The sequence below is a fragment of the Macaca thibetana genome, chromosome 18 (genome assembly GCF_024542745.1).
Source record: "Macaca thibetana thibetana isolate TM-01 chromosome 18, ASM2454274v1, whole genome shotgun sequence".
NCBI classification, from domain to species: Eukaryota; Metazoa; Chordata; class Mammalia; order Primates; family Cercopithecidae; genus Macaca; species Macaca thibetana.
This window is the reverse complement of record NC_065595.1, coordinates 54,069,323-54,094,895: the sequence shown is the minus strand read 5'-3', so window position 1 is coordinate 54,094,895 and position 25,573 is coordinate 54,069,323. Positions and strand designations below refer to the sequence as shown.

At 44.0% G+C, this 25,573-nt stretch overlaps 1 protein-coding gene across 5 annotated transcripts in view; it reads right to left on the bottom strand.

Annotated features, from left to right (window-relative positions):
* KCTD1 (potassium channel tetramerization domain containing 1) overlaps positions 1-25,573 on the bottom strand; it is a 622,936-nt gene that overhangs the window by 80,478 nt on the left and 516,885 nt on the right. The window contains exon 2 of one of the 5 annotated variants that reach the window (XM_050767132.1): positions 13,214-15,042. The exons of 2 other annotated variants lie outside the window; for them this stretch is intronic. In XM_050767132.1, the coding sequence (XP_050623089.1) occupies positions 13,214-15,022 (1,809 nt within the window). In that variant the 5' untranslated portion in view covers positions 15,023-15,042. 2 more of the 5 variants (XM_050767137.1, XM_050767134.1) reach the window with 2 other exon arrangements.

The window sequence follows — 25,573 nt, the reverse complement described above, 5'->3', positions numbered from 1 at the left end:
TTGACTCTCTGCAACCTCCACCTCCCAGGCTCAAGCAATCCTCCCACCGCAGCCTCCAAGTAGCTGGGACTACAGGCATGTGCCACCCTGCTGAGCGAATGTTCATATTTTTTGTAGAGATGGGGTTTCACCATATTGCCCAGGCTGGTTTTGAACTCTTTGAGATCAAGTGATCTGCCTGCCTCAGCCTCCCAGAGTGCTGGGATTACAGGTGTGAGCCACCACTCCTGGCCTTTGAGAATATTTTAAAGCTATAACTAAAAAAAAAAAAAAAAAAAAAAAAAGCAAGCCATGGAATTTGCAATTTATCATCTGATTGTGTTAGATTTTAATAATAAAAGTGTAAGAGTAGCCTAGCTCCATATTCTAGATGATGAAGATATTTCTTTATTGAAACACATTTGGAATATGGTTTACTGGTATCACAACATTCTAATGAAAATTATAAATAAAAAGTGACTGATCTCTGTAAGTACACTGCTTATAATTAGGAAAAATCAAATTGTATTTTTTATTACGAGATGGATAATCTTATTGAAACCTGAAGATTTCTATTGCCCACACTTGTAATTCATTTTAGTTTTTTATTTATAATCTACTTAAAAATATACATAGAAAATAAAATCTACTTAGTGTTTGTTCAAAATTAATCCTTTAAATATTTTACATAAAGTATATTTAAACTTTTCTCTCTGTGGCATAAAGGAGAGGAAAAAGTTGGTGTTTCATTTTATTTTTATATTTTAGTGAGTCACATAATACCTACCTACACCTATAATTTAATATCCATCTTTCTCTAAGCTTTAGTTTTTCTTATTTGTCTCGATTATCATTATTTTATCCTTGCCAAAGATGTGAGTTCTCCAACTGGTTTCTTTGTACATCTCCACACTTCTGCCTGTGTTTATAAATATTTTGTAATTTTTTTGGACCCTTTGTCTTATCTTTCAAACAGACTACTGAAGATCATCTGTAAATTGTATATAATCTCTCTCATTTTCCTCTAACCTGTCAATAATCTCTACCCCATAGAATATAGATATATATTTTATACATATGTATTTGTATTATTCCTATTAAGAAATGTAGTAACCTGCCTAAGATCATTCAGGTCAATGATTCATGTAACTTTAAGTTGGTCCATCCCTTGGTAATTCTACCAGAACCCATAGAGAATATGAGTTTTGCTCCAAACTGATGTACCTCTTCCTTTATGACCAGAGGTTCTTTAACCACTTACTTCTCCTATACTTACTGTCTTTTCCTCATTTTCCTTTTTACTCTCATATCACCGAAGTGTTCTTTATCTCTTGTGTTATCTGTTGTCACCAGCAAAAGACCTATGTGTCTGTGATTTCCACTTCTGAAGGATGTTCTTGTGGTAAGAAGTCAGGTGACTCCAAGACAGTACAATCTTTTCACTCACCTGTTCTGGCTGGGCAAGAGCTCCCTGCCAAGGGCATCATGGAGGGAAAAGCCTGGGGTTGCAGGGGGCTGTCATCCTGTGCCAAGAGGTAAACCCTTCCCCCATAAAGTACCTTGGTATTACTAAACATTTTCTATTTGTCAGGCACTTTATAGTCATTTTTATTGGTTCTTTTTACTAGCTCTAACTGCATCAGAACTGCATTCCTTTTCTCTTTTAATTCAGTGTTCTGAATGAAGTGCCAAAGGCTGAGGGCCTTGGGGAGCAAGTCTTCAACTGCCAAACAGTCAGTGAACAGATAAAGAACCACAGAAACACAGGACTGGTCCCAGTGAGCGTCAGACCCCCAGCAAGGAGCCAGTCTGCACCGACCCACTGCAGAAATGGCTCCGGGGGCTCGACTTCGTATTTTAAAAAAAGTCCCCAAGTCAACCTAAAACTGTAGCTTTCCACCACTGATGTCTCGGGTGTATACTGACATTTGGAAGACTGGGCTGTTCATTTCACCTGAACCCATCATGTTCCCCTTTCTTTTCCTGAGGCTCCAAAAACACAAAATCACACTAGGATTCATTCTATTTTCAAAAGACACATCCATCAATACACTTGGGATTTGGTGTCCTTTTTATCTTCCCTTTAATACCTAACTGGACCGTATTTATAACTTTATCTATAAGGTACAGCTTTAAAAGTACCACTGTAGACGTGGCCTGGAGTTGGAACCAGAACTTGAACTTTGTTTTTCGGTAGGTAGGTGAATGCGAAGGTCTGTTTTCCTCATCTGTAGAATGGGTATGCTGAAAGTTCCTATCTTTTCTCTTCAGCTTGCTAATATTCTGTGCATAGATTCACAGGACTTATCACACAGTCAGGGTTTATTCATTTGGTTACTTATTTGCCTCCCCCATGAGACTAAGTGATTCCTCAAAAAAAAAAAAAAAAAAAAAAAAAAAAGATTTTTTTTTCTGTGTCCCCTCAGTCTGTCTAGCCCAATACCTGACACTAGGAACTGCCCTACAAAGTCCCTGGAATGAAATCACATACAGGAAAGCCCTTTGCCAACTGTGAGGCACTGTCTACAAGCACCTTAGTGGTTACTCAGAGTGTGGCCCCACAGACCTGAGAGGTGAAGGAAACCACGCTGGGCTCCAAAGCCATACATTTAGTGAGTGGGAGTTGTAATTAACATGTGAACTGACAGGGTACCAGTTCTGGATTTTGTGGGATTATTGTACATACGCTCAATCTTAAAATATGTGGCTTCACAACAGGGTGAACATTCAGAGTGGCTCATATGTGGTGGAATGTGGCAGCTCACTTGGAATGGGGACACCTAAAATACAAGTGTACTAAGGCTTACCAGAGAAGCCTGCAATGTTACAGCAAAGAAAAGGCTTAAATTTTTTGACAAGGTAATATTTTATTTTTTCCTGGGTTTCCACATTCCCCGTACATGCACTTCAGGTTTAACTGCTTAGTCTTTCAGTTCGCTTAGGCCAGTTTTGGTCCCATTTCTGAGATACTAATACACACCCCTTGCTCTCCAGGGCTGACCTGGGAACACTCACCAATGAGATAAGACTGGATCTCCAGCCAGTCCTTTGGACTTGCCCTAGATATTCCACTGTAGTTTCTCCAGTGTCTTCTCTTAAATATTTCTAAGTTATTCTTTACCTCCAAATTCCTACCTTGCACACAGTAAGTGCTCAATAAATGCTTTCATAAATGAATTTGCTTTTCAGAGTTTTTCTGAATAGCATTCTCTTTCACCTTGCCTTTCTCTCCTTAGATCTTGGCTCACATCCCAAGAGGTGGTTCTAAAAACCCCTCAAGGGAGGAATTACAGGATGACATGGGATTCTATGACTCCATGATCCTTTTCATAAATTAAAAAAAAAAAAAAAAACCACGAGACACATTCCTGGAACATTACCACCCCCACCACCTCCATAAAGTGATCCTGAAAAAACAGTAAAATCCAGCATTGTGAACACCCTACCATTAATTATAAAAGACGAACATGTGAAAGAACTCTGGGGTGAGCGGAAAAGAAGCTAGCATAATCAGCTTTCTAATGTTCTTGTTATACTTTTATTTAGGTCTGTGTGTTTCTACAGCAACATGTTTCTAAATTGCTACCTCAATCCACTGAAAAATAAACATTCAGCAAGTCTCTTTTTTTCTGGCGTAAAAAGCAACAACAACAATATTTGTTCAAGATGTAAGAAAATATCTAAAATCTATTTAGATATAGTTTTGTCAGAAAGAATATCACAAAATAGAAGCCAATATTCCATATAAACTGGCTTAATACAATATGCTATTCTATAAAACCCAAAAACCTATTCCATAAGGACTATGCTGGCTGAATACTGTAAGTACTTGAAGGGCAAACTAAATCAGAGGTAATAAATCCCTGCACTGTCACACTAAAAACAAGTTACAAAAGATCATTAACTGGTCAGCAATAATGTATCAAAATACCAACCAATTATCTTAATTCTGTAGTCTATTTCAACTGTATATTAGTACACCTCAACTTTAAGTGACATTTCTATTGATTTACATAGTATCCAAGACAGAAGTCAAGTATTAGAAAGTTGTAATGCATTTTTGCATTAGGGAAACGTAAACATCATAGCATAAGCTCTAGCCAAATATAGACCCTACTTCTAGAATACTGAAATTAAGAAATTTATGTAGATTATAGCTATAATGACCTTCATAATATTTTAGGAATCCCAGTATAATGACCATTCCCTTCATCTCAAGCCATTCCAAATAAAATTTAATCTCTTTTGAAAAACTGTTGATTTCACTCTGTTCATTGTTGTCTCATTTCATTTGTCAATGTGCTGTAGCCTGGGCAGCAGTTATGCCCATCAGTAGGCTCCCCAAGTTCTAGTGCTAATTTTTTAGCACTAGAAAATTTCCGGCCGGGCATGGTGGCTCACGCCTGTAATCCCAGCACTGTGGGAGGCTGAGGCAGGTGGATCACCTGAGATCAGGAGTTTGAGATCGGCCTGGCCAACATGGTGAAACCCTGTCTCTACTAAAAATACAAAAATTAGCCGGGCATGGTGGCACACATCTGTAATCCCACCTACTCAGGTGGCTGAGGCAGGAAAATCACTTGAACCCAGGAGGCAGAGGCTGCAGTGAGCTGAGATCGCACCATTGCACTCCAGCCCAGGAAACAAGAGCAAAGCTCCGTCTCAAAAAAAGAAAAGAAAAGAAAATTTCTAAGCCTCTGTAAAGAGCAACAGGAAGGGTCTGCAGAACTAAGTTAGAAGAAGGTGTGGAGTTAAATCCCACGTGGGCCACAGAACATACAAATCTTAAGGAAAAGTAGAGGAGAGGAAACAGGCTTTGAGGTAAAGCATCCACACAGATGGGCTTTTTTAGGTTAATTGTGAGAGGGAAGAGGGCCCAGGTAGGCCAGAGTGCCCGAGCCTGCACTGAGATCTCGTATCTCCCAGAAGACCTGCAAAAGTGCTACTGACCACAGTCTATGGACACCGCAAAAGAAGAAACGGCAGAGGGGCCCCCTGCACAGCACCTGGACAAGCTACTTCCAAGGGCCAAACTGAAGGCTGGTAAAGATCTGCATTTGTTCAAATGTAAAGCATTCTGCACTAAGATAACAAACTGATAGCAAATATTCATATAGTGCTCATGTTTGAAGCACTTTTCAAGCAGTATCTCATTTAACACCCACGCTCCTGTGAGATCAATGTTATCATCATCCCCGTTTGACTGAGGAGGAAACTGAGGCACCCAGCGGTCTGGGCAGAGCTGAGATTTGCTCCAGGGGATGTGGCTCTGGAGTCTGTTCTTAACCACTACGTGATATGGTTTCTCAAATGAGGTTGCTCCAAATCCCAGACTCAGCAAAGGCTGGGGGCCCCACACAGCAAAACGGAAGCATGCCACACACTGGAAATATCATTTTGTGTGTCTCTGCCTACTTATATCATTGCTTTGTAATGCTGTCTTTTAACACGTTCTCTCTTCTTCAGTTGTTCCAGAAAAGCATCACAGGTAATAATGTGATTTCATGTTCTATCATCTTCTCTTTATTGGATTCTTTTATTTGAACAGTTGATAAGAATTCTGGAATCGACGGGCCATGGGTTTGAAAGCGCAGACTGTGGAATCTGACAGGCTGGGTTCAAATCCCAGCATAGTTACTTACCAGTTGTTAGGGCTTAAACAACTGAATCAGCATCTATGACCCTTAGCTTGCTTCCTCCTTTACAAAATGAAAATAATAACCATAATTCCTGGGAGGGCTGCATGAGGATTAAATGAGAGACCACATCAGCCAGTGCTCAAGATGTTCAGAGCACATGCACTGCCTAGGAGTCTTTTCAAGTGCAGGGGCTGATTCAGGGGCACAGAGTGGCGGGATTTTTGCATTTCCCACAAGCTCCCAAGTGACGCAGATGCTGCTGGCTGGTGGACTACTTTCAAGTTTTCAGTATGTCTTCATTATTATTAACGTTAATGGTTATATTCTACTCCACAGCTACAGAACCAGTTAGAGATTGTGACAGTTTACATCAGAACTCTCCAACGAATGAATCAAGTTTGTCTCAGCAGACTGCAGTACAACGAGATGGGAGCCTCGTGCCTTATGCCCCTACAGTGCTCCCCACGTTCACTCCTCCCTGGATCTGGTCTAACAGTCCACTCGCTGACCCGTAACAGCCAGGAATGTGGAAATAATTCACGTTTCTAAGTTAAGTTCCTTAAAACCGCATGTCAAAAACCATAGCAACTTGAAATATCAGAATTAATCCACAGGCACAAGAAACTTATCCTCAACACTTATTTCTCAGATCATGATGAAAATGAAGGATTTTTTCAAATATCAAATTTACATATATGTGTATATATGAAGATATTATCTATGAACATTTTGTCTAAATAGAGGGTGAAGCAGAGAAATACACAAATAGGAAATTCGATTTTAAAGCTATAGATAGTGTACTTAACTAGTTTGGTCCCTGGCACACGGTGAAAGGGCCCAAATGGGAACCGGTGCTATAAACAATTGCTTCCTTTTTCTTCTTGTGTTAAGACAGAAAGGATGGGGATTGAATGGGGAGATACTAGGCTGAACTGGGTTAAACCGGACTAGGGACATGAAGTAAAACTAGAAATTCATGATCACAAGCTCCCAAACTAGTCCTGACATTTTAATTTGCAACTGAATTACTCACAAAGGAAGCAACATCTGTCTCTGTCATTCCTTAGCATTCCTTTCTGGATTCCTCCTCTTCTCGCCTAGAGGCCTACCACCTAATGCTGTCTTAAATCTGCCAGCCTCTTTGGGCAGCACGTTTTACCTGCCTTCCTCCCAGACTGGATCAAAACCTTCCAGGTTCACTGCCAGTTGGGGGAAAGCAGTACACTTGACTCTTGAATGACAGGGGTTTGAACTGTGCGGGTTCACTTATATGCGGATGTTTTTCAATGAAAGTCACACCAAGTGTGCCTGCCTGTCCTGCTTCCCCTTCTACCTCCTCTGCCTCCTCTGCCTCTGCCACCCCTCAGACAGCAAGATCAACCCCTTCTCTTTCCCCACTTCCTACTCAACCTGAAGACAAGGCGACCTTTATGATGATCCACTTCCACTCAATGAATAGTAAATACATTTTCTCTATCTTATGATTTTCTTGATAACATTTTCTTTTCTCTAGCTTGCTTTATTGTAAGAATACAGATGATATATAAAACATACAAAATATATGTTAATCAACTGTTTATGGTATTGGCAAGGCTTCTGGTCAACAGCAAGCTATTACTTAAGTTTTGGGGAAGTCAAAAATTGGTTATAAGCAGCGTTTTGACTGCAGGGGGTTGGCGTCCCTAAGCCCTGAGTTGTTCAATGGTCAACTGTAATTCAGGGTGTGAACGAGTCCAGATACTCCCAGGAAAGGTTTGGATTATGAAGAGGATTTTCAAGTGGCATTGCCTCTTCCCGGTGGAGATGGTGCTGCAGGGTTGGAGGTGCAGAATGGGCTGGTGGAGTGGGGATCACTAAGAAGCCTGAGTCCATCCTCAGCCCTCTCCCTCCAGGTCTCTCCAATTCCCTCAGCTCTCCCGGGTTACATTAAATGAACTCATCACTAGAGGCCTGCTCCATCTTCCCTCTGCCCTGCAGCCCACAGGATTAAAAACAACCAAGGTCCCTGCCTGGAGAAAAAGGAGCTGAATCACACACCTTTGGATTGAGAGGGTCTTCAGAGAAAGGAAATTCTCATTGGGGTTGAAAATTTGAAAAGCTAGCCCAAAGCAAACTGTGTACATGCAGGAGTTGCCTAAAAGCACATGTGATTAAAAACTCCAAAGAAAACGCAGACACTTTTGACTTACGATACCGTAAGATAGCTCCTACCTCCGTTATTGTTGAAAATTCTGTTACCCAAGACTTGGGCAAAATGTATCATATCCACCCCCAACCAAAAAAAAAAAAAAAAAAGCCCTGCCTGTCATGAATGAAAGTTTGCTGTCATATGTAAGTGGATCTTTTTTAGGAAAAAAGAAAAGGCTCTGTCAGGTTGCTATATACTATAAGCTAAAAGGTAAGAAGTCTGACTGTAAAGAAAGTGTTGAAAGGAATTTGGAGAATCACTGAAAACCCAGAACACGCCTCATTAGGTTCAGCTTCCTGTAGTGCTAGTGTGGGCACAGCAGGGTCTGTTGTCCAGTTTACGGTCATGGGCATTAGATAACACAACCTCATATTCAGATTGAATCTCTACCCATACCCTTTGCTGTAGTGTATTTCAAAGGACTGAAAAGATCATTTATTTCCGGGCCATCTAGAAGCTCATGCTGTTATAAAGACTCAAAACCACTCACCACCCATGTTCTCTTGGAAGAGAAGAGTAGGCAAACGAAAAGTTTTTAAAAATCTGAAAATCCAAAAGAACTTTATAGAGCCCAAAACTTTAAGAGTTCACCTGTTTCCCCTCTGATGATCATGTAGCGAGCAGAGAATTATTTCAGCTTTAAGGGTACAAGTCCACTAATTGCCCAGCCTCTGTGAATCCCTCTTGAGGGCAAGGACTGAATCCTGCTCCTCTCTGCAGCACTTAGCAAGCAGAAAGATGCTCAGTTAACAGTGGATGAATTGAATTCAGCATCTTAGAGCACTAAAAATGTTAATTAAAGAAGCGTGCCTGTGCAATGTTTCAAATCCTAAAGCTACGTTTTCGTTCATGTTAGTTTATCAAGGTCAATCCATATCCCCCTTTTTTGAACAAATTAATTCATACTACCTTATCCCTTATATAAATTGTCCAAAGAAATCTTTAAAAAGGCAACTTGACTATTGGTACAATGCAATGAATGACAGTTAAGTCAAGAGAAGTAAAATCGGTTCTACAAATGAAAGTTCTAACACGTGACAGACCTACAGATGACTAGTTTACATTTACGTTCCTAAGATTTTAAAGACACATACTACACCGGAACTCCTGTATCGATTCTGCTTTTGAAATGGCAGGTAAAACACCAAAAGGTGTCTTGAAACTCAAGTTTTATTGGATAACTGAAGTAGCGCTTTGACTGGCCTGGACCCACTTGGGTGAAAAGTTCATCCAAGTGGTCTCATATGTAACTAGTGGTTCCCAGAAAAGAAAGGCTTCTTCCTGCTTGAAAACTACTTAGTAATGACAAGAGGGTGGTCTTTCGGTGACATTTGCTTGGGGAGCCAGATTTTAAAATCAGGATGACACAAAGATTTAAGTTTTAGATGAATGGGGTCTACTTTCTCCCTTGGCAGCAAGTATTTCTTTTTCTATTTCATGGGTCAGCTTGAATACAGAGTGAACTGACATCAGATATGAGTTTATATCAATTTAAAATAATACTCCTGAATACTGGTTGCAACATTAATATATGAGTGCATGAAAGAGAATATAAAGGTTCAGATTTCTTTCCCAAAATGACTGCTGCAAAACACTGAGTGCATCACCTTTTAACTGTCTTTATTTTGATCTAGTTTAAACAGGTAAAGAAGCCAAAATTTTGCCAATGAGACTACTTGTCAGGTGGTAAACGATTAATTTATAGATTCCTGTTACAAAAGCCAAAATAGTAGGTGCTCAGTAACTACTTCCTGAATGAAGAAAGTTACGTACTTGTGTACAAGACATTTAGTTTCTCCACCAACTTGAACTTTTCATAAAGGACAGCAAACATTCTTGCAGCAGAAAAAGGAACGTAGCCACAAACTAGTATTAAAAATCAGAAAAACACCCACTCTTTAAAAGGCAGTTAATCTTAATAGCTCCAAATAACCATGGCAAGAAGTCTTGTTACAATTGCTATACTCCTTTCATGTTTATAAAAATTTGATTCCATCTATAAGAAATAAAGAACATCCCTCCCTCTTAGTCTCCAAATTCAAACTAGGACTTGACCAGTTATTTCAATTAATACATAAAACGCATGCCTTTTTCTATTAAGTAGATACATTAAGTATTCCTTCTTCCTTGCCCCTACAGCACCTGAGTCGATTCCCTGAGCTGTCAGCCTCTGGCTTCTCCTCAAAGGTAAGTTAATGAACAACTAACTGTGTCAGCCTGCTTGCAGCCTCTGCAGTTTCCACCCCGCAAACTATAAGGACCAACAGCCCACAGTGAAGACAATAAAACACAAACAGGGGATGTGCACCAGCCCCCACAATCTTTCCACTAACAGATGTCCTCTCTACAGAATTCCTTAAAAGTATTTCTGGAAATAATCTAGGTTAGGGTCAAGCAAGTGCAACTAAAGACACCTTTGTCACAGTTTGCAAATGCTTCACACTTTTGTTTGGCACAGGAGAGAGACATGTCTACAGAAACTGTAGTGACAAAACTATGACATTCAGAATCTAAACTTTATTAGTATTTTTTCCTCTGAGAATGATAAAGAACAAAATTTTTAATCTCTATCATCCCTCTAACCTGAAGTACTGTTCTCTGAGGTAGGAAAAATGCTCTATTTTTATGCAAAGAGGATAGTTATAAGGATGGAAGATACAGTGGTAAGCAGTTTAAAATGGACTACATGACCTCCACCTGGGAGCTTGCAAACCGTACCAATAACTGAATCATTTCAGATCACAATAGCTATTTGGGGGACAAGGGAACTAAAACTACCCTTTACTTTTAACACAACCATTCAAGAGAATTAAAGAGTGGATCAGTTAAAGCGACCATTACAACCATCGCCATAATTCCTCACTCACCCCAAAAGCCAGATACTTCACGTGAGCAATCACACATTCCATAATCTTTGTTAATCCTTGAATGCATTCATTTTTCAACCAGTCCCATCTATAATATACTTAATAACACCCTCAAAAAGTAAAAAGAGTAAATGCATTTAAAGAAACTGGCTCTTCATCTTTTGAGAAACTTGCAACATTAGTAGAAAGTCAAAACATCAGTGTGTGACCTCTCTGTTATCGAGAAGTCTTAAGATGGTCAACAGTGGAATTCCGTATGACACTACTTGATGAAGTCCACTCAGTATTAGGCTAGAGAGCCTATGTTTATGATTAAGTAATAATGACTGAAGCTGGAGCTGCACCGGGCATTTCCTGGGGGTTAATGACCAGCCAGAACAGTTGATAACCCAAAGCAATGCCACAGGCCAGCAACCTCCACCAGGCATTAAGCCCCAGGAAATGCACTGAACCTCAACCCTTACAGTGATTTTAATAAATAAAGAAGGAAAAAGTTTGCTATCAACTTTCTACTGAGCAACAGTTCGATTGCTCAGACTTCATAAGTGAAAAGCTGACTATTAAATATGTGCAAACTGAACAACTTTTTGTAGTGTTTTAACTAACAGGGACTTGGAGCTAAGATCTTGTTTGAGAGCCATAATAATCATATAAGCCACATATGGACACTCAAATCTATATTTAACTTAGGAGTTACCTGACAATAATGCAAGAATAATAAAAGCATCAGTATACAGTCTTTTTGGAGCTGATTTATTTTACTCAGGTAAATAAAAGATAATGACTGAAAGATTGCATTCCTTAGAACAAAACCAAACCAATGAAACAAAACCCTCTTATCTTTTGTGGTTCTTTATGTCACAATTCTATATTACACTGGTGTCAAGAAACCAGCAGACAGATGCCAGTAGACAAACTGTTTCATTGTTATCCCAAGGCCATGCATGCCTTAATAAACTTTCTTAGGCTTTTAACTCTTAATTAGGTGCTCTTCTAAACTAGAGCATTTCAAGGGTGTTTACTGTATCAGAAGAACGTGAACATTTATTTTTTCTTTCAAAGAAAAAGCAAACCCTAAATTCTCCTCCCCATTCTTAAAACTCTAACACAACCTGTCAGAAATGGACTACACACCCGAAGTACAGAAGACACATAGCCTACAGGTCTTGTGTATTTTAGAGAACTCTGGTGTTTATATTACCACTCACAGCCCCTTTCTCAGTTGGCCTTGAGGCTTGCCCATTAGCTGGTAAACGTTTGAAAGGGTCAGTTTGTCCAGAACTGGAATTTCCACTTTGGAAAAAGCACAGAGGTACCTGACATATGTTCCTGGAGGGCCTGCACTATACCTTCAGACTTGCAAAATTCCTACTTCTGCTTGATGGCAGGCAGGTCACAGTTGTAAAACCTCCAGTGGCTACGCCTGCCTCTGCAGAATAGAGCACAGTGTCCGAAGACTCTGGTTCCTGACTCCTAGAGTGTGTCCAAAAAATGAATATAACTTTACTAATACTCACGAAAATACTACCCTGGGGAAAATAAGGGAGGAAGCATCTAACACTAGAGGCTCCAATCTCCACCCAGAATTTGGCACTGCTTTGACTTAAATAATGTTAGGGTTGAAATAATTTCTTCCTCTTTGATGAGGACAGTGAAGCCAAGAGAAATGAAGTGATTTGTTCATGCTGACTCAGCTGCTGGGTTAGCACTCTTACTCTCATTACCTACTTCATAGGTATTATCTGCCCTCTAGGATGGTGAGCTCCATGGGGCTAGAGGGAGACAGCAATGTTTCAGTGCCCACAGTGCTGGGCACCACAGGCCCATACACTAATTTGTAGCCTGACTGAAATTGCAGATACCACGTTCCCACCTGAATAATAACTCTAACAAGAGACTTTAGTTTCTGAAAATTGCACCCCACACGGCCACTTTACATTCGACTACATGTTACAGTATAAACTGGCACTCAACTGCCTGGCTCTCCACTCTCCACCCCTTTTCTTTAAAAAAAAAAAAAAAAAAAAAAAAAGGAAAGAAAAAGAAAAAAAAAGCTACAGGAAGTGGGATTGGCACGTTTTCTTTTCAATAATTTATAACTGTTTTTCTACCTTCCAAAGTCATGGCGAATATGTAATAGAGTCTTTTAAGGGATACTTGATTCAAATATGTCTTAAGCAACTGCTTCCTTTGCATTTACAGCGTTCTCGCACTCTTTGCCTTATAAAACTCAACACATTCAATGAAGAGCGGCTGCAAGAGTGAGCTAATCCTTTTGTTCGGCGAACTTTGAAGTTTTTCGCCTTACTGCACAGAAGTGATTTGTTAGGTAGCATGCCCTCTCTCACATTTTTTAAGGTTAGGTGTAAAGTTTCCCAAAAAGCACCAAGAGAGTTAACTTCTAAGGGTGAAACCAAATCCCATTCAGTACATTGCCTACTTTTTAAAACTTCCCCCCTGCCCAGAGCTGCATTAGCACAAAAGTTAGTCCCGAAGTTGTACCAAAGAAACATTTCATGCATAGAGTTTGGTTTGGTTACCTGGGTGGGGGAAACAATAGCAGGTGAAACTACTGTGGGAGAATTGGTGCTTCTGTGCCCATTGGCTTCTGGAAGAAGAGGCAGGGGGTCGTGTTTCACGGAAACCACCACCACCGCATCCACAGGCTCCGAGGGGCGGATACAAAGTCTTTTGGGGGAAGAGGGGCCGCAGATTTCCCCCGACCCGAACACCGACTCGTACAGGGCGCGCTTGGGCGCAGCCTCGGATTTCACGTCGGGCCCGACCTGGCTGTCTTTGGGGAGGATGTAAGTGTTCCCCAGCGAGGGCGGCTGGGGGCGGTGGTGGTGGGAGGGATGGGTGGGGGGGTGGTGGGAGTGGTGCCGTGCCGCCCCGTTCAGAGCCTCGGCGTAGCAGCCCTGCGGGGCGGGCGAGCCCAGCTTGGTACCAATGCCCGCGATGCTGTTGAGCGTGGCGATGGAGACGGCGCCGATGCAGTGGTTGGTGTAGGTCTTGGAGAGCTTAGCCGCCTTGGACAGCATCTGCATCCTAGTGCCTAGCAAGTTCTTGCCGATGGCTTTGTTCTCGTACCAGGTCACATCGCCCTCGCTGCAGTGGTCCCGGGGCCGCTGGAAGAACGCCTTACAGAGAGGGTTGCGTTTCGACAGGTACTTGACGAAGCTGGCGTAGGGGCAGAACTCGGTGCCCGTCTCATACATGCGGGGCAAGTTCTCCTCGTCGCTGCTCTCGGCGCGCTTCTTGCTCCACGACGACGAGCGCGACTTGTGGTAGGGCCCGAGGGACTTGAAGTAGACGAACTTGCGACCGTCCTCGTCCATGGCCAGCCCAAAAGAGTCCTCCTCCAACTCACGCTGGTTCTCGCGGCCGCGGGTACAGAAGTACATGCACGTCTCGAACCAGACCTTGTTGAGCAGCCCGAAGGGCGTGTTGGTGCTGAAGACGCTGGAGGTGTACAGCTTGCGCAGGTCGGCGCGCGTGATGGCTTGCTTCTGCACCACCGGTCCGGCGCCCTGCTCCTCGAGCTTGCGGATGACCGCGGCCAGCGTCAGGTTCGCGCTGCGCAGCTCGGGATCCTTGGTGAGGTCGAGCGTGCGGCAGTACGGGGGCTCATTGAGGTAGCGGTTGAGGGAGCTGCGGATGCTGATGAGCGACGACTTGCTGTAGAGCTGGCCGCTCTTGGAGCGGGCCTCGGCATAGAAGGAGCGCAGCACGCGGCACAGCGCCCCCTTGTCCATGGTCTCGAAGTCCGGGCTCTGCGCCTTCTCGCTCAGGTACTCCCGGAAGATGCGCACGGCGTAGCGGGTGGCCAGCCGGGTGTTCTCGCTCAGCCGGGCCCGCTCGGGGCGCTGCAGCACGTCGGGGTCCAGCTCGGCGCCGTCCCCGGGCGGCCCGCCGCGGGCCCGGGGCGCCAGCAGTCGCGGCGGCGCCTCGGGCTCCAGCGCTGCGCTCTGGTCCATATTGATCATATGGACCGGCTCGGGCTCCAGCTCCTCCCCGGCCGAGTCCTCGGGCTCCAGGGGCTCGTCCCAGTCCAGCCCCATCTCCTCCTCTTCCTCCTCCTCCTCGTCCTCCTCCAGCCCCCCACCGCCGTCCTCCTCCTCCTCCTCGTCCCCCGTTATCTGCACCTCCTGGATCTCGTCCTCCTCCTCCTCTTCCTCCTCCTCCTCGCCCGCGCTGCAGTAGTGCGGACGGCCGTGGCGGCGGCCGCGGTCCCCCGCGCCGCGCTCGCCCTCGCCCCGCTCCCCATTGTTCTCGGCGGCGGCGGCGGCGGCGCTGGCGCTGCCGCCCGCGCTGGTGTTACAGTCCCCGCTGCCAGGCATTCTCGCCATATTGCCGTCTCTCTGCCAGTCTTCGGGCAGGGCGCATGCGCTATATTGGACCGCAGCGCTGAGAGCTTTTGTGTTTAATGACCTTCAGCTACCGGGAGGCAAAGCCGGGCTCTTAAAGGAGCCGCGCTCCAATTGTCATTCCCGAGCGCAGCTCCGGAGGGGCAGCGGCGCGCAGGGGATGGAGGGGAGGGGGGGGGGGACAAGTTAGACGGGAGAGATAGGGTAAAGGACGGAGGCTGACCAGACCTTCTTCCTCCCCCACCCGGCTCCCACTTCTAAGAAAACTTTGAAGGAAAAAAAAGGAAAGGGAGGGAGAGCTGTCGGTGGGGGCGAAACACTCCCAACTTACCCTCTGGCGGAGAATTGCGCGGGCCCGGGCAGGAGAGAGGGAGGGCCGGCGGGAGGGCGGGATGGTCTCGTTTCTCTAAGTAATGCCCGAGGAGCAGTGCCCCTTCCACTGCCCCCTCATTGCCCCCCGGAGCCGGGGGGTCGGGGCGGCGGCTGCGCCGGGCGGGCCACGGGTGCTGCCGCGGGAAACCCGTGTCTGGGGCCGCCCGGAGCGGAGCGGAGCAGGCAGGTTAATGAGCAGGGTGGAGGAGGCACGGCGAGGCCCCGCACCCTCTCGGCGCCCGCGGCCAGGGCGCAGCGGGCGAGGCTTGGGAGCGGGATGGGGCTGGCGGCGGCGGCGGCTCCCCCACCTACTTGCTGGCGGCGAGGCGCGGGGGCCTGGGGCCAGCCGCGCGGCTCCCAACTCCCTTTCCGACTCTTGGAAAGGAGCGAAACACGCCCCACGTCAGCCTCATCCCTTTCGACTTTTCCAACAGCCACATTTAAGCTGTCATTAAAGACCTGGGGCGCTCCCCGTAGGTCTGGGGCAAGTCCGCGCCGGTCCAGCCAGCCCCGGGAAGGAGCGAGCGAGAGAAGAATGGGAGGGGCCGGTGGGAGGGGAGACGAGGGAACAGGCGCTCGGGACCCCAGGGGCCCCAGGGACCCTTCCGCACCCGCCCAGGGCGCCGCCCTCCCTGCCCCCGGGCAAAGTGACACAACTCCCTCGGGCGAGGCGCTCCACCAGGCTGGAGCTAAAGTCTCCCTAAGGCCCGTCGGGCAGACGGAAAAAGCGAACTTGGGTCTCGGCCGACCCTGCCACCGCCACAATTCGGCAATTCAGAGCCGGAGCGCACTCTCACTCAAAGTTTGCCAACCGCCATTCGTTCGCCCTCCGGGTTGCGCTGCCTCAGGCGCGCGGGGGCGGGCACCTCGGAAACTGGAAAAGCAGCCAAAGAGCTCGCCGGGTCCCGCTTTCCCATAGGAGACACTGCCCCACTTCCAGCCAAACGCCCGCCCCCGGCGCGCCCAGGCTCCGGGCGCGTCCTTGCGTCGCCGCCTCCCGCTCTCCCGGCCCAGGGGCAGCGTCCCAGAGTCGCCCAGGACCTCGGCTGTTCTCTTAGGAGGCACAGTCCAGGCCACCTTCGGAGCTCGCGCTGCATCCTAACTTTCACCTCCTCCCGCAGCCCGTGTGTCCCCTGGTGCGCGGGCCGACTGCGAGTCCCTGGGGTGAGGGGACTCGAGGGAGTCAGGTCCCCAGCAGCGCGGCCCGGTGCCAGGCCGTCCTCCTGGGAGACAGCCTCGCCTGCTCCTCGGGTGCCCTCGAATTTGCCTCCGAGTCCAAATTCTCGGCAGTTAGGCTGTGAGAATCTTGTCAACTGCCTGTTCCCCCCTTCCCTGGCCCTCCTGTCTTGCTCTCATGGGATACATTTTACGTATCAATTGAAACCCATCCATCAATTTGTTTTTTTTTTTTTTTTTTAAGAAAGAAAGAAAGACCAGGTCTCAGGGCCGCGTGGGCTTCTGAGTGGGAGCTGGCGATGTCTTTTACTGCAGCGAACGCTGCTGGTCATCCGCGTGCCTCCCCGGCCCTGGACGCCACCCGAGCTTTGGGGAAACCGCGCCAGGTGTGAAACAAGTTAGAGCAAGTCCCTGCCTCGCGGGCCGCCTCCGGCTCCTTAGGGAAACACACACACACACACACACACACACACACACACACACACACACACACACACACACACACCCCACACTCTCATCCGCCCTGCTCTCCGCGGAGAACCGTCCGGGAATCGTCCCCGAGGTGCGGTCCGAGAGGTGGCCGGCTTTGTTCACAATGCACTGCCCTCCCCACCCACCCTGGACACGTGCAGAAAGGCGTGTTCGTTTCTCCGAGGCTGCGGTGAGAAGCTAAGTTAGTTGCACACTCGGACCCGCACATAGTGAGCTGGCACACACTAGTCACACACGGCTACTTCCAGAGGGCTGGCCCTTTGTCCTGGGATGCTCCCAGGTTTTCGGGCCGCGGTGCGGAGAACTCAGGTGGGTGCCCGGCAAGTTACCTACCAGGGGCTGGTCCCCCGCGGCCCTTGCCATAAGCGCAGGGACCCGGGGGCCGCGCTGGCTCCGGGCTGTGCTCGTGGCTTGACCGGGGACACAGGCCCACGCTCCAGCCTGGGAGCGGAGCCCCCCCCAGGTCTCCCCACCTCTGCGGGCGGCGGGGTCCACCCCCGCTCCCACCAGCTCCCCTCCCTACTGGGTGAGCTGCTTTGAATTGCTCGCAGTTTGCCGGAGGCGGTGTGCTGGGTTGGACGCTCCGGGAAACAAAGCAACCCAAAACAGCTCCCAGTTGACGTCAACTTATTTCCAGAAAAGAAAATAGTTTTGTGCTCCCAGGACAAAATACCCCCCAGGGCAGGTCTCTACTGGCAAAAGTCAGAGGAAAGAAAACCCCAAGCGCAAATAACTTTTTAACGGACTTGGAAAAGCAGCAGTTTGGGGTGCTGCTTGGACAGTTTGCAAACAACGGGCAGGACCCGCGCTTAAATTCGATATGAAAAACGCACCTTGGAAAGTATGCCTTGGCCTGATTACCGGGCAACTGTGGATCTGCTTCGTTGCACCAGCTCCGGAAAGGCTACCAAAATGATCTGCCGGTAGGATACTTCATTAAATACTGGAAAAGAAGACGTCTTTGGGCTACTATCTGTAGGAGTGATGGGAAGAACACCCAGAAAAACAGATATGAACCCTGCTTCCCCTTGACCAAAAAAAAAAAAAAAAAAAAAAAAAGAAAGAAAGAAAGAAAGAAAAAAAAAAGTTGCTTAATTTTTAAAACCCAATAACACAAAATTACAGTGCAGTTCATAAAGTAGTTCAATTCCAAGTTTAATAAATGATCCCTTAAAAACATCTTGTGGTTCCATACAACTCAATTCCAAAATGAAAGAATCAAAAAAGCTTTCTTCTTATTATTTCTGTAGAGGCAATATTGGTTGTCGTTCTGCCTATCAGCCAGCATTCGATTCCTCTACTTGACCTCTGCATATCATGAAGTCCATTGACTACCACCTTGGCAATCGAAGCTGCCGGTCACCCCTTTGAAAGGATGCTTTATTTCTTGTGCAGGATACGTGACTTCTTTATAATCCCAGCACTATAGGGAACATTTATTGCAATTATTTAACTGTCAGAACTCTTTAAACTATGGTATGATGTTTACGACTTTTAACAAGATTCTCCATCTTTTGCTGGTGGGGGTGGGGAGGTCTCCTTGTATATTTGTGCTTCTCCACTTCTCAGAATACTTGAAAATAGTGCAACGGTTATTTCGGGATGAAAAACTCCAAATGTTTCCCCCTTGATTCATAACCCAACTACTTCCATTTCAGGCTAACATTTTATGAAAGGTTATACTATACAGAATCATATTCAGCTCTTCCTCCTTTTTGCTTCCAGTCTTCTGAGTATCATCCCTGTTAATATACTGGATATAGTTGCTTTTTATCTGCCTGTTTCCTCTCTCCTAAGCAACACACACCCTTGTAGTTTCAGTCTGGTGCCTGGGGACATGGTGAGCACTTGTCATTTATATTGAATGAAGAGAATCTGTGTTTGGTTAAATCTTACATTTTGCAGGGAAGTTTTTGTGAAAAATTAAAAATAACATGAATCTGAAGTTCTATATTAAAAACCTGGACAAATAGTAACTACAAGGCAACATTATTGTTTGCAAGTTAAAATGAACTGAATGGCTGCTTTGGATGAATATTCCCTTATCATTAATCCTCTCTCCAGTGGAACATGCTTTAGAAAGTTATTGCAGAAGTAGAATGAGGGACCCTTTTCTCTCAGCAGAGTTAATGTTGCCTGTTCTGAGGGCAGATCTGGGGGATGGAAGTGTCTCTGTTAAGAGAGGTGGGCTGGGGAGGATTTAATTTGTTAAATTTGAGGAATTTTGTGGGCTCTTGAGAGCAGAGGCCAGAAAAAGCATTTAGTTCATCATTTTAAAGACACAAATTAAAAGAGAACGCCATACTCTCTTGATGTAATTACTAAAAGATTCATAAAGGGCTTTCAAGGCTAAATATGAATTCAAATTGAAACTATTTTGGTATATCTTGGTTTTAGAGGTTTTTTGTTTTGTTTTGTTTTGTTTCTTTCGAGACAGGGTCTTATTCTTTTCACCCAGGCTGGAGGGCAGTGGCGTGATTATGGCTTACTGCAGCCTCAACCTCCTGGGCTCAAGTGATCCTGCCATCTCATCTTCCCAAGTAGCTGGGACTACAGGCCTGCTCCACCAAGCCTTCCTAATTTTTGTATTTTTTGTAGAGATAAGTTTCCCCATGTTGCCCATGTTGATCTTGAGGTCCTGGGCTCAAGTGAGCCACCACTCCTGTCTCAGAGTTTAGCTATTAATTCTGTTCAATTCAATTGAGGATCATCTTGAGTAATGTTTTTTGAACTCAGATGAAGATCGAACCCATGTAATCTAAGTTGACAAAGTGCAAGAAAAGAAAAATAGCTCCACAGGAGTAGAAACTATGTCTTATTTATTTCTGTATTTCCAGTTCATTTCCTATTCAGTTTCTTGGTATATTTTAGCAGAGTGACTGGCACATAGTAGATACTCAATAAATATACACACATTTATGTGTGGGGAGAAAGCTAACTTCAACAAAACGTTGTATAGCAGAGTGGTGAAAAACTCTCTCTGAAGCCAGCCTACCTGGGTGTGAATCCTAGTTTGCCTTACTAACCACCCTTTTCTATGACTCAGTTCTCTCATTATATTACCTGGGTGATAATGATAACAGTCCCTACCCCTCAGGATTGTTTTGAGAATGAAATAAGTTGATATGCACAAAACACTTAACACATTCATGCACATGCAACCATTACTTCTTATTTATTAAGGCCCTATTGTTTCCCAAGCTTGATAACAAACAAGAAAACTAAGGCCAGAGAGGAGGAAAAAAAAAAAAGTGAAGACATTTTCCCAAGGTCTCCCAGATCTGACCAGGGCAGGCAAATCTGGTTCCATAGGCCGTGCTTGAACCACTTGACCATATTCAGCCTCTAGGAACCAAAGAGTGAAGAGAGGAAGAGAGAGAGAGAAAAAAAAAAAAAGAAAGAAAGAAAAGAAAGGAAGGAAAGAATGAAAGAAATAAAGAGGAAGGAAAGAAAAAATGTTCAATAATTCAGAAAGAAAGGAAAAGAAGGAAGGAAGGAAAGCAAGAAAAAAAAAATTCAAGGGAAGAATTCAGAACGAAAGAAAAAGCAAGAAAGAAGGAAGGAAAAAGAAAGAAAAAGAAAAAATCTTCAAGGGAACAATTCAGAAAGAAATAAAAGAAAAAAGAAAAGAAAAGAAAGAAAGAGAAGAAAGACAAAGGAAGGAAGAAGGAAGGAAGAAAAAAGAAAGAAAGAAGAGAAGAGAAAAAAGAATCTTCAAGGGAAAAATTCCCTACCATTAAAATACCCCTGTGTGTAATTGGATTTGGGAAACTTGGAAAGGCAGAATAGTACTTTGCCAGTGTCTTGGACTGTGACACAACGTATAAATGGACTGAGACACAGTGTCATCTTTGTCACTTGGCCACCTAAACACTGGTACAATTTTTCTTGGCTATTGGAAGTAGGGGCCCATCTGTGTCTTAGAAGACATGGCAGTGAAGAATTCAGAGCCAAAAGGAACGCCCAGAGGTTCAACCAGACTAGGAAGAGGTGCTTTCTGTTGAAATCCTGAGCTATTGTGAATCTCCTGGGGCAAAGAGGGTATTCCTACTTTTTTCTTCAATGCTTTGTCAAAAAACAGGTCAGAGTAGACTTAATGCAGTCATTGACAGAATATTTAGTTCCTAATTGCTACCTGGTAACTACAATTCTAGGTCTTTCCACCTAATAATCACCTACTTGTTTCCTAGGCTATTTGTGAAACAAATAATGTGCAAGAGATATGTAGTTTTCCGTAAGTAAATTGGGTTTTTGTCGAGCGTAAAAGTGTACCATCTTTCATCGTTACAATATTCTGATCATGAAACTTCACTTGGTTAATAAAGAAGTCAAATGTAAAGGTTGTCAAAGTTAAAAGAAACCTAAAATTCAGAATGATTGTCATTTCTTTATCTTCTAGTTGTATGTCTGTAAAAGGTATGTGGGATTAAAGTGGACATTAGTCCTGTTATTAAATAAAATTTTATTTCAATGTCATTGGAATACTAATTATGGTGGAAATGGAGATAAAGGTATGTGATAATATGTCATGTAACAAATATGTATTTTTAAAATAATGGTAGAACTACTTACAATGGTCTCACAATCTAAAATATTCCTGAAACGATTTGCTGTGATTTCAAATAAAGTGGTCTGTTAATTTAGTAAAAGCAAAACAAATAAAAACTTAAACACTTTCTACCCAAATGTTGGTATGAAAATGTTATCCTTATCTTCTTTTAACTGTCAATATCAATTAAAATATCCTTTTACAGGAGAATCGCTTGAACCTGGGAGGCGAAGTTTGCAGTGAGCGATTGCGCCACTGCACTCCAGCCTGGGCAACAAGAGTGAAACTCCATCTCAAAAATAAAAATAAAATAGCCTTTTAAGAATGCAATTATTAGGCAACCTCTTCAAAAGCCATGAAAATGTTCATATTCTTTGACCCACAAATTGATTCTAGAAGTTCATCTTCTTAGGAAATATCCTGTTCTACTTGTATTTTGGTAAAGTTTGGTTTATTGCATCCAGGCCACCTGGACAAATGAATTTTTTGGTATATGTCATGAACTATGCTGTAGAACTACATTTTATAATGTCTTAGAGACCTATCTTTGTTCACAGAAGTTTAGAGAATAAGTATTTGTGGAATGGAGAAGAAAGAAGTTCAATTAGGGTAAAATCATGTCTTATCAATGTTCTACAGCAATGTCAGTTACCATTGAATGACTAACGATAATGATAGTGAAAATAAACGATATGTACTCAAAGGGCAAAACGAGATAAATTTTAAAGCTCGTATTTCAATATCTTCATGACATTGAGAAAGTTTAAGGACCAGATTTTTAAGCTCTAGATATCAGAAATTGGTATCTGGGTGTATTGGGGCAATTCACAGGATGTGCGGAGGAGTGGGTATGTACCTGCCCCGTGGCTGTGTTTCTAAATGAACTAAAAAAGAAAAGAAAAAAAAATCCCCTTTTAAATACCCAGAAGCACTAACCCACATTTTGAACTAATTGACTTACTTTTTCTTAGGAAAGCTTAATTTAACTGATAGGGGCACATGGGTTTATCTGAATATTTAAAGAAGCCCTGGGATGGGTTTGTTCTATTTCTTTAATTTGATGCTAGAGATCCAGGCTTTGCACCTGATGGAAGGAGACTGCCTTGGAGAGGGGCAGAGAAGCAGCAAACATTGTGACCTGGTCCCTCTCTTCTGTGACCTAAGTTTGCAGAGCCAGGGCATGATTGCTCCCAGGGGAAGCCTCACCATTCTTCATGTTTAGTCTTCCTACAGCCTGTCCCTGGATTAGGATACCCAGGGGGTCACGTGGTGTTATTATTCCCAATGAAAACAAACTCCCCTGACATGGATTGCATCTGTTGTATTACAGTCTTTTCTCGTTATAGCTCATTGCCTTAAACTAAAAAACACAAAACAAAAATGTGGTTTATCATTCTTTTCTGATTATAAAAGCAGTAAGTGTTCATTGGCAAAGATTTGGGAAGTACAGAAATCTGGAAACATATATGTGTCTTATTTCTTTCTTGCTAACGTTTAGTGAATGCTTGCTGTGGGCCTGGGTTTTTACATTAACACTCTCGATTTCTTCTTATGAGTATATGTGAGGGTTGTTTCTATTCCTATTTCACATGTGTAGAAACACAGAGAGCTTCAATAACTTGCCCAACCTCACGGAGTTAGTGAGGCCAGACTCTAGGGCACGCACACTTTCTGAACAACTCACCAGACCATGACCTTTGAGTTCTATTTCCACTGCCAGAGACAACCACCCAAATACATTTGGGTGTTATTTCCGTGATTTCAATCACATGCCATTTACCGTTTAAGTACTGCATACAGTATTTGAAAATCTGTAATTCAAACTACGAAATCCGTGGATTTTTGGCAAACTCTGCCAAGCACCTGCTAAGAGACAGGAAGGAAAGAAGGCTCTCTCCAGGAGCTCCCTGACTCCAGGGAGGGGCAGATTTTCAATAAGCCCAAAATGGTCAATAGTGTTTCTTCTGTCAATAGCATTTCTCCTGTCTTTCTCATGGTTATCTTAGTGCAATCTGCCATAGAAAACACACAAACTTATTCTCTATCCACCTCTGAGAAGTTAGTTGAACTGTCAGAGTTTGAGGATGAATTCCTCAAGCTTTTCTTGCTATTTATATGGTGTTACTTACAGAATACAGCTTTTAAGTGGATGGTCACTGAAATGCCCAGGAAAGTGTTTGCTGTGGCTACTGTTCCCAGTTCGGTGACACTTTGGATATTGTAAGTGCTTTTTAGACCTCAGTACCATGCTTTAGTGGTCAACATGCTTTCTAAATTCACTATTAACTTTGCTTTCCTAGAATTGCTAGTTTTTAGATTTACAGCCTGAGATATATTAACTTTAGAGTACATCAGAATTAGCTGAATTACCTGGAGAACTTGCTTAAAATATGCAGATTCATGGGTGCCAACTCCAGAGATTCTGATTTAGTAGCTCTTGAGTGTGGCCCAGGAATGTATATTTTTAACACACAGCTCAAACAATTCTAATACTGATGTGACCACACTTTGAGACCACTGCCTCAAAGCTCATATATTAAGCAATAAAATAATTTCCTCTCTAGCAATCATTCTGGGGCGGTGAATTCACTTGAAAATTGAATGCAAGTTGTGAAACCTCTTCAGAAGATGCACACACACACACACACACACACACACACACCAATTTTGCCTACCATTTCAGCAGGGATTGGAGTCAAGCCTGCTTTCTTGAAGCTCTGCAGCTACCTGGTCTCCAATACCACTTTAATACATATCCTCCCCTGGCCAAAACATCATCGTGGCTCCTTTCTTACTTTAGTTTCAAGTCCAAACTCCCCACAGTCTTGCCACAGTCTAATTTCCTGACATTGTCTGTTTCATCTCCCTGATATGAGTCCAGCTCTCTGTTGGGGAAGACTCCAGAGAGTTCTGGAGAGCTCAGACACCGGGAGGACATTTGGCTGGGAGTCCCCAGGACAGTGATCACGGAACTTGCGTGTTTCCAAATCACCCAGAAGGCTTGTTGAAGCAGGGTGCCTACATTTCTCAAAAGAAGACGTACAAATGGCAAACAGGCACATGAAAATGTGCTCAACATCATTGATCATCAGAGAAATGCAAATCAAAACTACAATGAGATATCATCTCACCCCAGTTAAAATGGCTTACATCCAAAAGACAGGCAATAACAAATGCTGGCGAGGATATGGAGAAGAGGGAACGCTTGTACGCTGTTGGTGGGAATGTAAATTAGCACAACCACTATGGAGAATAGTTTGGAGGTTCCTCAAAAAACTAAAAATGGAGCTTCCATACAATCCAGCAATCCCACTGCTGGGTATATACCAAAAAGATAGGAAATCAGTATATAGATGAGATATCTGTACTTCCATGTTTGTTGCAGCATTCAACATTGGCTATACCTCAGAATCACCAGGGGAGCTTTTACAAATTTAAACACTGCAGAATAATGTAAGATAAATATTAGCCCTTGCCACCTTCCCCCAACCAAAAAAAAAAAAAAAAAAGGAAATGTGCCAAATTTTGTTTAAGTATTGAACATAGGATACATGGGTGTTCATTCTCTCTACTTTTGTCTATGACAAACATTCTCACAACAAAAAAAATATGTATCAATGCCAGATCCCACCCCAGATTTGTTCAAATAAAAGCTCCCCCAGCCACATGTGAGCCCCCCAAAAGCCCCTTGTCCACTCTGGTTTTCTGTTATTAAATTCTTTTTAATCCTTCTTCAGGCCTCTCCTAGACTGCAGTGGTTCTTGTGATTGGCTGCATGTTAATATCACCCGGAGAACTTGCAAAAAATACTGATACCCAGATCCTTTTCCAAAAGAACCAGATCGAATAGGTCTGGGAAGTGGCCTGGGCATGAGGACTTTTCAAAGTCCTGCAGGTGATTCTAATGTGCAACTAAGATTGGGACCCGCTGCCTTTAGACTGAC